Source organism: Mustela lutreola, chromosome 11 (assembly GCF_030435805.1).
Source record: "Mustela lutreola isolate mMusLut2 chromosome 11, mMusLut2.pri, whole genome shotgun sequence".
Lineage (NCBI taxonomy): Eukaryota > Metazoa > Chordata > Mammalia > Carnivora > Mustelidae > Mustela > Mustela lutreola.
Genome location: NC_081300.1, coordinates 46527659 through 46544166, shown reverse-complemented (window position 1 = coordinate 46544166; position 16508 = coordinate 46527659). Strand labels below are relative to the sequence as shown.

General features: G+C 37.9%; 1 protein-coding gene across 3 annotated transcripts in view; it reads left to right on the top strand.

The window, feature by feature from the left end:
* The first annotated feature begins 405 nt into the window (after positions 1-405).
* The window catches only part of IMPACT (impact RWD domain protein), a 29748-nt gene continuing 13645 nt past the window's right edge, over positions 406-16508 (top strand). For 2 of the 3 annotated variants that reach the window (XM_059139475.1, XM_059139474.1), the window contains exons 1-5: positions 406-564; positions 1644-1772; positions 2959-3011; positions 4955-5017; positions 13708-13793. In XM_059139475.1, coding sequence (XP_058995458.1) covers positions 529-564; positions 1644-1772; positions 2959-3011; positions 4955-5017; positions 13708-13793 — 367 coding nt within the window. In that variant the 5' untranslated portion in view covers positions 406-528. Of the gene's footprint in view, positions 565-651; positions 1556-1643; positions 1773-2958; positions 3012-4954; positions 5018-13707; positions 13794-16508 lie in introns of those variants that run through there. The other variant, XM_059139476.1, reaches the window with a different exon arrangement.

Here is a 16508-nt window from a genome sequence, read left to right as displayed (position 1 = left end):
CCCATCCTTGCCCAGACTTGACAAAATCCCTTAAAACACGTTTTTAAAAACCCAAAAAACAAAACAAAACAAAACAAAACAAAACAAAACCCCTGCCTTGGAGTCTGGGCTGCAGGCTGCGGTCGAGCTCCTCCCTGGGACGTGGCGGTAAAGCCGGCTCCCCAACGTCTCCCGGGGACTCCGGGATACCGCGGCCACAGTGGGCGAGCTGAAGCCCCCAGTCCCCGAGTTTCCAGCACACGCAGCCCTGAAGTCTGCCGGTTCTCTCGCGGGACGCCTTCCCCGGGCGCCAACGTGGTGCGGGCTGAGTACCTGCGCAAGACCAGGGCGGGGGAGCCCCGCGTGCCTAGGGGGCCCCTCATCACCTGGCCTGCAACCCGGAAGCAGACGCAGGCTGCGCGACGCGGCCCGGATTGCGGTTCCGGGTCGCACCGCGCCGCAGCCTGGGCTCCGCTCGCCGCCGCAGCGCCCCGCCCCCACGCTCCGGACCTGGGCAGGCGGTGGCCGCTTGGCCGCTCCCGGGGCCACATGGCTGAGGGGGACGCAGGGAGCGACCAGAGGCAGGTGAGGGCCCAGTGGGGCCAGGCTGGGCTCGGCCTCGCCCTGCCGCCCGGGGCCGCCTCCACTGAGGGGCCCTCTGTCCGGGGCCGCCTCCCGGTTCCCGCCGGCACCGTCCGGGCCGCCAGGCGCTCGGTTTCCTGCACCGCGTTTCATTTTATCTGCGCTTGTTCGCCGGTCGCCCTCCGGCCGGCCTCTCCTGAGGCTTCGGCAGGCTCGGCCTCCCTCGGACGGTGTCATCGTCAACCATCAGCACGCGACTGAGCAGCACCGGGCCGGAAACAGAAATCCGGGTTCTGCTCTCTGCCCTGTCGCCGCCGGGTCACCTTGGACAAGCGACTTATCCCCGGTTTCTGCTTTTGCAAAATGGGCAATGATAACTCAGACCCTGGAATTCCTTAAGGGCCCCCTAGATCTTCTCGTCTTGATATTCAGCTTTTCCCAGCGCGTGGCTCACGTGGGACTCTTAAAGCTTTTCCTACTGCGCTGTGAGGACAAAATGAGATGACACAGCGTTGCATACTTTGTTTTCCATTTTCACCTTTAGATGCTATTATTTTATTTTATTTTTTGACCCCAAACCAAAAGAATGACTTCTGGAATGTATTTAGGGTTTGATTACGGAAAAAAACAACGAAACCACTACCCAGTCCTGTGCCCCAGTCCAAAACAAAAAAACAGTGAAGAAGATAACAGAGTGGGAAGCTAGGGCTAGTATGTAGCAACGCTACTGGGGAGTGGGAGTGGGGATTCCCTGCTAGAAGAGGTGAAGCAGAGAATATGTCTTTCCACTTGTAAGTCCTGCTATAGAATATGGCAGTCCATATGTAATTGGCTCAATGGTGGCCCAAAGCACAGTGATGGAGTAGCAGGGCTGGTAACAGTCGTTGCAGTAATATCTGGCCACCACCGAAAGAGTAGAACATGGTGACCTGCTCCTAAGACTGTTTGGCAGTGTTTTTTTTCAGGGATCCTTCATCCAGGCTGGTAACGTTAGGTGTGAATACTTTGTAAGGGAGGAAGGAAAACTCGGGCTTTTAGGGCATGTACATTCATTGACTTCTCTTCCCATCAACTTCTTTCAGAATGAGGAAATTGAAGCAATGGCAGCTATCTATGGCGAGGAATGGTGTGTCATTGATGACTGTGCCAAAATATTTTGTATTAGAATTAGCGACGATATAGATGACCCCAAGTGGACACTTTGCTTGCAGGTATTTTTTTTCCCCTTCTCTATAGCCATTTTCCATTGACTCTGCACAGTTGACTAATACTGTATTCCTCTAAATGTCTATTGCAGTTTCTAAATTGTCTTTTTTTGTTGTTGGCTTTTGTTAACGGTTGATTGTCGAAACGTAAGGGTAATTTAGTCTCTGATCACTCCCAAGACACGCTTCAGTTGATAGTCTCAATCTTTCCTATCCCAGTTATTTTAATTAAGTATTCTTTTTTTTTAAAGATTTTATTTATTCACCTGACTGACAGAGAGCACAAGTCAGGGGAGTGGCAGGCAGAGGGAGAGGGAGAGGGAGAAGCAGGCTCCCTGCAGAGCAGGGGAAGTCCCATATGGGACTCGATTCCAGGACTCCAGGACCACGACCCAAGCTGAAGGCAGTGGCTCAACTATCTGAGCCACCCAGGCGCCCCTAATTAAGTATTCTTAATGTACCAGTGACAGGCTTGAGTTTCATTTCCTTTCATTGTCCTGTCCTTTTAATAGGAGAGGATCTAAACCTGGAGAGATGGCTAACACTTAAGAAGAATAGGTTAGTAATTTAAAAGGCTTCGTAAAGTAGGTATTTATTTCTTTATTAACTGAGAATCAGTTGTGGTTAAGATAAATAAGTGACAAAATGAGTGTGGCTTTCTGTATTAATGTTTATTCTGTGATGATTGCATATACTTTCAACATAAAAGTTTCTGTCACTGTTTTTATAATAATACTGATTTGGGAACAAATATATATAGGTCTCTATAAAGTGTTAGCTATTTAATGTGTTTAACAGTATTTAATAGGATTTGGGGGAGTATTTTTTCAGAAGAATACCAGGAACATGCTCTAATGCCATTCTACTAATTTGGGGTTAGGGTATAAGGTCCCAATTTCTGTTTCCTTTTCCTTTCATCTTTTTCCTCCCCATCCTTATTTCCTAACTTTCATTCCTATTATGCTTTCTCTGTAAATAGTGTGCTCTTTCTTAAAAAGTTGACATCATTAACAATATATTTAATGTCTAGGTATAAATATGAGGAGGGCATTCTTTCCTGAGATTGAACAAAACAATGGTTGTTTTTTTTTTAGTTTGACAAGTAAGAAATTGGTCCAGTGACTAGCTTAATAAGTGTTATTTTTGAGCCTTGATGAAGTATAAACAGATTTGTTTTTAAACTGCTTTACAGGTGATGCTGCCAAATGAGTACCCAGGAACAGCTCCACCTGTTTATCAATTGAAGTAAGCTATATTTCTACATTTATATTTCTATTAAAAGATTGTCTTTTTATTTTTTATTATTAGTATTTTTAAAATTTATTTGACAGACAGAGATCACAAATAGGCAGAGAGGCAGGCAGAGAGAGAGGGGGAGGCAGGCTCCTTGCTGAGCAGAGACCTGATGCAGGGCTCGATCCCAGGACTCTGGGATCATGACCTGAGCCGAAGGCAGAGGCTTTAACCCACTGAGCCACTCAGACGCCCCAGAAGATTGTCTTTTTAAAGATTATTTCTCTATGCTGTACATTGTGTTTATATAAAATACCTTTCTTATCAAAATACGTATAGAAATTAAGAACACCTTCAGGACTTGGTAGGTATAGACCATTTAAATAAAAAATTAAACTATATAAAAACACATTGCTGCGTGTACTTAGTATCACAGAGTTAAGATAAGAAAGAATCACAGGGTTCATAGGAATAATACAGCTACTGAATTGACTTTAGAGATAGGTAGAGAAATCTTCAGACAGCCTGGTAATCTAGAGTCTCTCCTAATCCGGTTCTGCTGATCTAGCCACAGTTCCTGGACATGCCTCTGCCTAAGACTGCTTGCCTTGTGGGAATTACCCTTGGTGCTTCTCCCTGCCCCTTGTTTTGGAAGAACCATCTTCTTAGCAGCCCAGGCTTAATCTTAATGAGTCATGACTTACTGATTGCAAGTAATCTTTGATCGGCTTTGGCCACTTGTTTTATTAAGATGTATAAATGTATGTGAACAGAATTCCATTAAATCTCAATTATTGAAATCTTTACCTACCAGTGGGATAATTTCTTGTGTTTTAAAACAGCAATAAGGGCCCCTGGGTCGCTCAGTCATTAAGCATCTGCCTTCGGCTCAGGTCATGATCCCAGGGTCCTGGGATCGAGCCCCACATCGGGCTCCCTGCTACATGGGAAGCCTGCTTCTCCCTTTTCCACTCCCCCTGCTTGTGTTCCCTCTCTGCTTGTCTCTCTCTGTCAGATAAATACATAAAATCTTTTTTTTTTTTTTTAAAGATTTTATTTATTTATTTGACAGACAGAGATCACAAGTAGGCAGAGAGGGAGGCAGAGAGAGAGAGAAGGAAGCAGGCTCCCTGCTGAGCAGAGAGCCAGATATGGGACTCGATCCCAGGACCCTGAGATCATGACCTGAGCCGAAGGCAGCAGCTTAACCCACTGAGCCACCCAGGCGCCTCTAAATACATAAAATCTTAAAAAAAAAAAAATTACGGAACCATTATTAATAGCAAATTTTATTGCTTTTAAAAAATACATATATTTTTACAGTCATGTGGCAGCCACTGTATTTGTTGAAGTTTTTGAGATGCTATTTTTTTAAGATTATTAAATTAATTATTTGTCAGAATGAGAGAGGGAGAGAACACAAGAAGGGAGAGTGGCAAGCAGAGGGAGAAGCAGACTTCCTACTGAGCAGGGAGCCCAATGTAGGACTCAGTCCCAGGACCCTGGGATCATGACATGAGCCGAAGGCAGACGGTTAACTGGTTCAGCCACTCAGGCACCCCTTGAGACACTATTAAGAAAAAATTGGGAACTCCTGACAGTGTAGCAAATATCGTGAATCTGGAAATTTGGTTTCTGGAACTTGTTCTCCAACTTCTGTAAATCTGGACAAGCTTATAATATCCAATGAACTCACACCTGTTTTTTAAACCATATTTTAATTGAATAATATTGGGGTTCTCTTCATCATGTTTCCTGGAAGGACAAAATGAGTTCATGCCAATGAAAGCATGCTGGAACTGTATAGATTTGTACAGTATAACTAATTATCTATTTTTAGTGACAATAGATAATTTTTAAAAGTTAAATAATTTATAATTTAATCAGTAATTTCTGTTTGAGATATAAACATAATCCTTGAATAGTCTTCTTCATTGTGTTTTATTTAATCTTAGTGCTCCTTGGCTTAAAGGGCAAGAACGTGCAGATTTATCGAATAGCCTTGAGGAAATATATATGTAAGTAACAGGCAATTAAAACATCCTATTTGTGATTTTATTGTGGGCTTTTGTTGGAACTATAATATGTTAAGTCCTCTGTAAACTTTTTGTTAAACCACTTTTCCGTTACCAAAAAAGATGCGTTTGAGAGTCCTTGAAAGTTTGCTTATATAATTTTATGTAGGCATTTGATATGACTTCTACTTAGATACAAAAATATAGTAATAATTCATAACTAATAGCTATAAAAACACCAGATTGTGAAAGTTAATGCAGAGATTCTGCTCATGTTTTGATATTTTCACAGGCTATGTTGAATGAAACTGGTCATAGGAGAACCTTGCGTAAGAATGAGAGTCTATTGATACCCTGTATTTTTCACTCTTTCAATCAACAAATACTACATGGCAGGCACTGTACTGGGTCCTAAGTACACATAGTTAGCAAAAAACAGAAATGGTCCCTGTTTCATGGCATTTAAAACTTGGTGGTGGGAGAGAGATTACTCATAACATTGTAAAATGAATGTAAAATTGCAGCCCTGATTAGTTCTATGAAAGAAAGGGTGTAAGTATGCAGTACTAATTGAGTTTGAAACTGAGTTTGAATTGAGTTTTAACTGAGTTGAATTGAATTTGAAATTGAGTTTCACACACCTGACCTAATCTAGGAAGTCAGGGATGTCTCGTTTGACTTCAGAGCTGGGTTAGTGAGGTGAAGATAACTCTGGTGAAAGTGACACCATGTGCAAAAGCTCTATATCAAGGAGCTTCGCTCATTTAAAGACACAAAGCCTGACGGTATAAAGTAGGAAGAAGAGGGGAGAGAAGGGAGCACGGTGAGGAAATGAACAGGTGAGGTGAACAGGGGCAGTCATGCGCAGTCTTGTAGGCTATGTTAAGGATGGTTGTCTTTGTCCTAAGACCCACAGAAAGCAGAGATTTTTAAGTGGCCTGACACTGTGATAAAATTTTCATTTTGAAAACATTCCCTTTCTGTGTGATGAACTGATTAGATATGTGGGGAATTGGTTAGGGGGTTAATGCAGTAGTTAAGAGAAGATGACTGCGATTTGAATTAATTATAGTGAGATAAATTAATTTAGTAAAATAAATAATGTTCTGAAATAACAGTTTACCAGGAACTGGTAAAGATTATCTTATATGTTCAAAGTACCCACCCCATTGTTACAGTGAGAGTACCCCCTTTATATCCCTGGGATCTTAGCCAGGTTTCTTTTGCTCCCAAAATAGTTAATTAAAATATGGTCTTTATGGAATTTATTCTGTTTATTCCCTCCTGGAAGAATTGTGGTCTTCCTTGAGTCCCCAGTTCCATACTTGACTCTAAAGGTAACCAAGAGCTGGACGTATCAATAAAGGATGACCCCATTTGGAGATTCCTACACATATAAATATTATTTATTTCTTCAATTAAATGTTTTCTGATAACTTTCTCTAACTTAATGGTCAGTCACTCCAGCTTTTATACCCCCAACACACTTCTTCCTCTAATCCTTTATTTTTGCTTATTTACCAATTTATCTCCCCCCTTAAAGTAGAATAGGGTAAATATACTGTAACTTTGTTCACCAGTGATGTCGTAATTATACATCTTATGGTCATTTTTCAGTTCTTATCTTACTTGACCTCTGAAACTTTTGCTGGTGTTGAAGTTCCTCTTTCTTGAAAATCTGCCCTTATTTGGGTTTCTATCATGTTAATCATATTCATCAGTTAGATTTTTCTTCTACTTATACACAATGTCATATACTCAGAAATGGTTTCTGATCTGCCTTTTTTTTTTTTTTTTTAAATCTGAAAAGCCCCCTTTTACCAAGAGATACCTTCCCATAGGACATAGCGAGCTTACTATTTTACCTAACAGGTTCAGTTGAACTATTTGAGAGTTAGGAAAGATCAGAAATTACACTTTGTTCTACAGAAGAATATGGTTTATACTGTCTTGCTTATTAAAAGTACTTGAATAACCCCTGTCCAATGGCATTATTTTCACACACAGATAAACACTCTTCTTATATTTATTTATGTGTTTATGTATTTATTTTTAAAGATTTTATTTGAGAGAGAGAACATGAGCAGTGTAAAGGGCAGAGGCAGAATTAGACTCCCTGATGAGCAGGGAGCCTGATTCAGGACTCGATCCCTGGACCCTGAGATCTTGACCTCACTTAACAGACTGAGCCACCCAGGTGCCCTAAATAAACACTCTTTTTAAAAAGTTTCGTGTGACACCTTTAATATTTTCTCCATAAATCCAGTAGGGGGCAGCACATTGAAAATTATTATTGGTCTTTGAAAATTAAACGAGGTTAATGTATGAATATAGTTCTTAACGTTTATAGTTTCATTATATTTTAAATATTTTAGCACTATCGAGACTTTCATATTAGCATCATTTTATATGCCACATTTGATTTTTGCCTAGTCAAGCAGATGAACTATGGCTTGTTTCCATTTAGGAAAAGGAAGAAGTTAGGAAACTAACAGTTTTTCCAGTAAGAATTTGTTGAGTATCTCCTATATGCTGACACGGTGTCAGGAGTTTGAGATTTAAAAATAAAGACAATTGTGAATCAATACACTATAATGACATAATTATTGAGAGGTTTGAACCAAGTGCTGTAGTAGCATTTTTTAGAGGTTTTAGTAATGAACTATCTCTGGGCATGTGGATGAGGTTGGAAAGGAGGGTTCCATTGTGAAGGAGACCTTCACATGGTATTTGCCAGGTAATTGAATGAGGAGAGGTTTTCTGGTAGAAGGAACTGCATGGGCAAAATCATGTGGGTGTGAAGCAACCTGGCATCTTCAGAGTTTAGCAAATAGTTTAAGATGCCAGCTGTATAAATTAGGTAGGGACAAGAAGAAAGAATCTACAAGCTGGGAAAGAAGTTTGGGCATTATCTTGTAGGCTCTAGGGGTTTTACACAGGGGCATGATGTAATCAGATTTGTATGGCCATGTGAGAGATGGGCTGTGAGGAGTTTTGTAGGAAGGGCCACCGCAGGAAGAGCAGTCAGTAATTCAGAAGGGAGATGGTGGAGGTCTTTTTATGAAGGCAGCAAGAAGGTGGATGGAGAAAAATGGTTTGGTAAGGAAAAACCAAAGACTATAAGCTAGGATTTGGTCAATTGATTACATGTAGATTAATTGGCTTACCATACCTTATTTTAATGATGTATTTTGTATGGATATTTTAAATATATGAAAATAATTATGTTAATAAAGGAAAAGGTAAATGACAGATTTTAAAATACCTAGAACATCATAATAATTGCTGTTGTTTAAGAGAAAGGGAAATGGGTTAACTTTTTTTTTTTGTAGTACAGATTTTCTCCACTATCTAAAAGTGGAGTATTCCTTCGAACCTTTTCAAATGCCAAAATGGCATAAAGGAAAGAGTATCCCTCACTTTCTGAATGTTCAAGTTACAGCACTTCACTGCTATGAAAGACCTGCACTTGGTGTAGTAATGGCTGTTCTCATAAAAGTGAAAATCCTCTTCAGGTTTCTTTTGGTTAGTGAAAGCAGCTTCTAACATAGGTCTTTTGTAAAAGTGCAAGGGCGTAATACAGACTTTGGGTAAGTGGGGAATACTTGTCTGTCTGTCACGTTTTCTTTATCCATTTTCTATCAGTGGTCATGTGGGCTGCTTCCATAGTTTGGCTGTTGTAAATAATGCTCCTATAAACATAGGAGTGCATATATTCCTCTGAATTAGTGTTTTGTATTTTTTGGGTAAATACCCAGTAGTGTGATTACTAGATCATAGGTTAGTTCTATTTTTAACTACTTAAGGAACCTCTGTACTGTTTTCCACAGTGCCTACATTAGTTTGCATTCCCACCAGCATTGCAGGAGGCTTCCTTTTTCTCCACACCCTCACCAACACTTGTTTCTTGTATTGTTGATTTTAGCCATTCTGACTTGTGAGGTAATAATCTTATTGTAGTTTTGATTTGCATTTCCCTGATGCTGAGTGATGTTGAGCATTTTTCATGTGTTTGTTGGCCATCTGGATGTCTTTGGAGAAATGTCTGTTCATGTCTTCTGCCCATTTTTAAGTTAGATTATTTATTTGGGAGTGTTGAGTTTTATGTTTCTTTTCATTTTTTTTAAAAGATTTTATTTATTTATTAGACAGAGAGAGACAGCACAGCAGGGGGAGTGGAGACGGAAATGCAAGGCTCGATCCCAGGACCCTGATATCATGATCTGAGCTGAAGACAGATGCTTACTTAACCAACTGAGCCACCCAGGCACCCCGAGTTTTATAAGTTCTTTATATATTTTGGGTACTAACCCTTTATCAGATGTGTCATTTGCAAATATTTTTTCCCATACCATAGGTTGCCTTTTAGTTTTGTTGACTGTTTCTTCTGCTCTCCAGAAGCTTTTTGTTTTGATGTAGTTCCAGTAGTTTATTTTTACTTTTCTTTCCCTTGCCAGGGGAATTTTTAAAATTTTAATTCCAGTGTGGTTAACATAAAATGTTATATTAGTTTCAGACGTACAATATAATGATTCAAAGTTCCATATATTACTCAGTGTTCATGAAGTGTACTCTTAACCCCCTCACCTATTTCATTCATCCCTCCACCCTCCTCCTCTCTAATAACCATCTGTTTGTTCTCTACAGTTGAAACTCTTTTTTGATTTCTCTTTTTTTTTCACCTTGTTTATTTATTTTGTTTCTTAAATTCAATGTATGAGTGAAATCATACGGTATTTATGTTTCTCCAACTGGCTTCTTTTGCTTAGCATTATACTACCTAGATCCATTCATGTTGTTGCAAATGGCAAGATTTCATTCTTTTTTTATAGCTGAATATTCCATTGTATATTTAAGCCACATTTCCTTTATCCATTCATCTACTGATGGACAATTCTGTCACTTCCATAGTTTGGCTCTTGTAAATGATGCTGCAATAAACATAGGGATGCATATATCCTTTCAAAGTAGTGTTCTCATATTCTTTGGGTAAATACCCAGTAGTGTGTTTCGTGGATTATAGGGTAGTTTTATTTGTAATTTTTTGAGGAACCTCCATATTGTTTTGCACAGTGGCTGCACCAGTTTGTATTCCCAACAGAAGAATTTGTAAGGGCTAGTATGAGGATACTGAGGGAGGGTTTATCAATGAGCTGTATAAGCACAGTAAGTTATTTCTTGAGTTTGCAAATGTGTTTCTCTGTGAGGCCATCTGTGTTTGCTAATTGTTGCTCATCAGAAGTTAGTCTTCTCCAGTCCCACAGAGACTGGGAGAAGGGATGCTGTCTTCCTTGATGATTATAATTCAAAAGGATGGTTCCCAGGTCCTTGAGAAAGACATTCTTGGGTTGTAAAACTGACAAGAATCTTCTAAAAAGACATCCATATATTCCAAAGGTGCAACAAAAGAATTTATGATGACAAGTTTTCTAAAGAAAATGTACTAAGAAAGGGGAAGTCAGGGCCTAAAGTCAGGAAGGTCTACCAATCTAAGTTTGGCCAAGCTTAGTTTTGCCAAGCTAAGTTTTGCCAGCCAAGGCTGGCTTGGTCAGGTTTCCAGAATCAGTTTCTGAAATAATATGACCTCTTTGAATCTGTTTTCTCATCTATAAAATGAGGATGATAGAATAATGTTGTGAGGTTTAAATGATATAATCCGTGTAATGTACATTAGCACCATACAACAGCAACTCCTGTTTTTGTTGTTATTAAAAGAATCCTCTCTTCCAGTTTTGTCATTTGAAAATGGGATGATGAGAACTCAGACAGATTGAATGATTTGTCTAAGGTCACACAATTTAGTATGTATTTTAGTGAGTAGCTCTATCCTTCAATCAACAAGTATAAATATTAGAAAATTAAAGATAAAACAATTAGAGCCATAAGTAAAGGCAGAGTCATGAGTAACCTGACTTTGTTTTGATTATTCTGGATTGGGTGATAGTCTTTTAAGTATAGTTACTCACAAAATATCTCTATGAAAATCAGTTTTTATTTTTATTTTATTTTTTTTTATTTTTTTTTTTTAAATTTTATTTTTATTTATTTATTTGTCAGAGAGAGAGGTTGAGTGAGCACAAGCACAGGCAGACAGAGAGGCAGGCAGAGTCAGAGGGAGAAGCAGGCTCCCTGCAGAACAAGGAGCCCGATGTGGGACTCGATCCCAGGACGCTGGGATCATGACCCGAGCCAAAGGCAGCTGCTTAACCAACTGAGCCACCCAGGCATCCCTGAAAATCAGTTTTTAATCCAAGTTGATCTTTCATTTAATTTGACACAAATTTTGTTCCAGACACTTTCTATTTAGCTATTTTACTATAATTTAATTTCATAAATAAAAGCTTAACATCACACTCTGTAATGAGTTTTTAAAAAATTTTGTGCTAGTGTCCTTAGGTTTCAGCAAACTTCTTCCAGGACCAGTTGGGGATGGGGTGAGGGGCAGATAGGCACAGGAAGGAGGACTTTCAGCTTTTGTAAAACCACCAAATCCTAGTGAATAGTTAAAATCTCAGAACGAAGAGAAAACACAAATATGGCAATAATAGTAACTACAAGTAAAATAAAACAAAACAAAAAAACGCCATTAGTGATAGATTTTGGGATTCCAAGGGAAAAAGTAATTTTCATTTTCCTCAGGAAACTTTCATACCCACTGCAATTTCCTTCCACTGGATTTCAGTAAGTCTTGTCAAAGGCTAGGGAAGAACGAAACATTCAGTAACTGACGTTGGGCAGAGGTGCTATTATACAGTCTTCTGCGGGAAGGCATGGGCCAGTGGAGAGGAGATTTGCAGGTGAGGTTTAATTTATTCTTTATTATTTGGAAAAGTTACTTCACAAATTCTTCCAAGATGTTTTCACAACCCCTCCAACAATAAATCTGAATTTGAATGTATATTCACAGAGGGGTGATTTTCCTGCCTTAAAGGACGGGTTGAGGATTAAGTGAGATAACAAAGTGTGTTCCACTTCTGTATAGTAGATACTCGAACTAGATAAACAATAGGTACTAGTATTACTATACTATTTTTGGTGATGGTGGTGGGCATAATTCAATAGAATGAGGTTAGGAAATGGAGAGAACTACATATGAAAACATAAATTTGTAAGGATAACAATCACAAACACCGAGGTGAGGGACCAGGGTTTCTCATTGACTACCATACCTGCAGGGCTGGTGTGGAGATGAGGCCCTTGAAATTATGTTGAGTGAATTAAGATTTCCTTGAAAAGAAACTGCCTCTGTAAAGTAACATGAGATACTCTAAGTCTCTATTTTATAGATGAGGAAACAGACTCAGAGTTCAAGTGGCTGGCTTGCCGAAGGTCACAGCTGCTGGATAGGAGAGTAAGATGCAGTGGGCAAGCTGAGCATTGGAGTAAGTCTGCATTCACATCTGGCTCTGGGCTTCTTAACTGCTTCTAAGATTGTCTTAAATAAGTTAATTGATCTCTCCACTCCAATTGATCTCTGTTTTCTCATTTGTGCAATGGGGAAATAATACCTGTTTCATTAGATAATCATGAGCATAAAATGTGTTCACACGTATAATTAAATTTGTGCTTTGTATGTACTCAATACATTTTACTTTTCTCTGTCTGTATACTCTATATCTCTTATTGAGAAGAGAGGATGGAAGTGGGAATTGTTTAAAAGAAATTTGGCTAAATTTTCAGATTTTTTACAACCTTTCCATCTGACTTTTCCTCTCTCTAAGAATCTTAGGTTACCGTAGCACATGTGGGACTGTTTAGTGCTGAGGAGTTATGGGTGAGATGAGGAGGATTTGGGGGTACAGAATTACTTGAGAACAATATTGTTTTCTTCTGTATGCTTGTTTTGAAAGTTTCCTTTAGTGGGTACTGATGAGTAGCATGATGAAGAGAGATAGTGGTTTCAAGGGGAACTTTCAGAGGAAGAAGGTAAGGTGTTGTTATGAAGTAGTATGGTGATTGTGTAAACACACATAACAGACACTTACCTAAATTAGTGTCATTCCTTAAAGAGTAGACACCTGGGACCTTTATTGCTGTTGTCATAATTTAACATGGCTCTATGGACATGAGCCACGACATGTTCTTTTTCTCAATGACCATTTGAGGTGGATTTAATTTATCCAAGATAGACATTTGGAACCCAAATGAATCAATTTGGGCAACAGAATATTTTGTCAAAAACAAAAAGTGAATATAACATTGTTAATTGTCTTTTAAGTCTTTTAAATTTGTTCTCTGAGGCAGTTCCTCCAATGCTTTTCATTCTTCTTTGTGGAAATAATTATACCAAGTGATAAATTTCCCAGATAAGTGGTTTGAAATTGTTTAAAAAGTTTAAAAAAGTGAGCAGTGACATCAGTGCTGTAGGTATCTGCTGACAGAAACTAAGTCACATTTATGTCTATCTACTTCATCCAATTCAAGTTCAGAAATTTTCTTTTCTTTCTTTGGTTACAACTCTCCAGCTTGTTTTTAAGTAAGCAATGTTAATTTTAGAGCCAGTTGGAATTTTTAATGTTATTGATAGGAATAATCTCTATTAAATACTCACCCAACAAATGTTAGTAAACCTGTTCTTACAAGCTCTTTTTAAAATTGCATATAATTTCTTAGATTGTAAATATGTCTGTATTTTCTTGAATTTGAGAAGGAATTTTCTTAAATAATGAATTTTCCCCCTGAATTTTGTTTAGACAGAATATTGGTGAAAGCATTCTTTACCTGTGGGTGGAGAAAATAAGAGATGTTCTAATACAAAAATCTCAGATGACAGAACCAGGTAGGACTGAAACATGCTGTTAATGCTCTTTTAACTTAATAGTAACTAAACTTCCATTTAGATATTCTAAATGAAATTTTTAATGAAAATCTATTCTGTTTTATGGTTTATATGTGATAAAATACAAGTTTCTCTGTAAAGTTCATTTACTCATGTAATTATGGTTCTTTCTTTCTATATGGCTTTAGCCTCTTTGGTTTCATCTTATACCCTTACAGACTTAGATTTTATGGTTAAGGAACTTGGGTCTAAAATTTATGCTTTCTTCAGCTTTTAAGGAAGTATGAACCATGTAACATTCTTCATGAATTATTGGAGTATATCAATTAGATAGTAACTTCAAATGAGTGAAGTGTTTATAGAAAAAGAACTTGGGAAAATTCACTGAACTGACATTTAGAATATAAAAATTTACTTTGAAAATATATTTTGAAATTGAGATTTTGGTTTGCTCTGTTATTCTTTTATTGAATCATTATATGACAATGTGAAACTATTTCATATTTCATTGTCACCACTGATAGAATTGTTTTCAATCTGAGAAAGAGATTTTTAAAAAACAAACCAATTATTTAGGACTCTCTTAGCAAAATCAGTATACACGTAAAGTTGATAGTAGTATATACTTTTTCAGAAAATTTTACTATTTTTTACTGCTTTCATTAACATCTAAGAGATAAGATGGTCTGTCCATGTGACAGTTTATTTTGAAGTATTTTCTTTAACTTTCGTGATTCATGTTCTGATTTTGTAGCATTTTAGGGCACTAATAGGAAAAGTAGTTTCAAAACAGAATTGATTTTGGCCAATCTACCATTCTAGAGTGTAGGATAATTGCAAATATGGAATGTATACCAGTAAAAATTTAGGACTCCCAGGAAGTTTGGGATCACACAACTCTCAGGAAATTTTAAAAATTATAGATCTTAAAAGGATATTTTTCTATTTTCCATCTATATCTACAATATAGGTTAACCACTCTCCAAATTTTAGAGTTACTGATTTTTGTTGTGTAATTTATAATTAGACTTCTTAGAAATTTTGTTTAGAATTTTGCTTATCAAAATTGTTTTTGTAGACTTCATACTAAAATGGAAGGTTTTTTAGTTCTGAAGAACTAAAGGCTGCAAGCTAATGATCAAGGTATCTCATGAGAATTTTCCGCTCCAGGACACCCACTTGACACGTAATTTATTTGGATTTTACTGTTAATCTTCAGTACATATTTACTATTTCATAGTTTCTTTCTACTATAGAAATACTAAATTTTAAAAGATTAAATACAACTATTTATAATTTTTAAAAATTCTGAACTTATTTTAGAGAAAAATTGCAGAAATAGTACAAAGGACTCTTCTCTTTTCTATCCCTCACGCTGCTTCCCTTAGTAACATCTTACATAACCACAGTTATCATTTCCAAGAATAGGATACAAAAATTGCTATAATATTAACCAAACTAAAGAGCTTATTTGAGTTTCACTGATTTTTCTGCTAATGTCCTTTCTGCTGTTAAAGGATGCTGTCCAGGATTCTACATTGCATTTAGCTGTTTTTTCTCCTTACTCTCTTCTGGTCTGTAAATAGTTTCTCAGTATTTCCTTGACTTTTATGACTTCTTATGACGTGACACTTGTGAAGAATATTGATTATTTTGTAGAATGTCCCTTAATTTGGGTCTGTCCATTGTTTTCTCTTAGCTGGAGCAAGATTGGGCATTTTGGCAAGAATACCACAAAATGACATTGTGTCCTTCACAGTGCATATTTTCAAGGAACTCATGGTATCAATATGCTTTATTATTGGTGATGTTTACCTTGATTCTTTGGTTAAGGTGGTATCTGCCAAGTGTTTCCGTAAAGTTATGGTATTAATCAGGGCTCTCCAGAGAACCTATAGGGGGTGTGTGTGTGTGTGTGTTCATAAAGACAGGGAGGGAGGGATGCAAGAGGGGGAGGGAGAAGTTAGGACGAGAGGAGAGAGAGATTGGTTTATTTTAAGGAATTGACTCATGAGATTGTGGGGGCAATCTGCAAGGTAGTTGGGCAGGCTGGAGACCTAAGGAAGAACTCATATTGCAGCTCAAGTCTGAAGGCTGGCTGTCTGCTGGCAGAATTCCCTCTTCTTCTGGGGAGATTAGTTCTGTTTCTGTTAAGACCTTAACTGGATGAGGCAGTCTGCTTTACTCAAAGTTAACAGATTTTGAATGTGAATTGCATCCAAGAAATACCTTTATAGAAGCATCTAGAATAGTGTTTGAGCAAATAAATACTGGGTACTGTGGCCTAGCCAAGTTGACATATAAAATTAGCCATCACAGTTACCATCTTTCCTCTAAGGGCCTTAAAGGAGATACTTTGAGACTATGCTAATAATATCCTATTCCTCCTTAAACTTTCACACACTAATTTTAGTATCTGTTAGTATGTCTTGTCAACAATATTTATTACTGTGGTGTTTGCCTAATGCTGAGTCACATTTTCTTCTTTAGTTATTCATTGAATTGGAATTATGTTGTGAGGAAGAGATGTCTCTTTTTGATTACTTATTTATATCAATATGAATGCATGTATATTATTTTATTCCATGGGGTAAAATTCCATACTATCATTATGTTGTTGCTCAAATTATTTTAGGTTTCACCTTTAGTATCTCCTTCAGGTAAACTCTTGTATTCTTTTTACAAGTTTATAAGCTCATCTCTCCTTTTATTTTT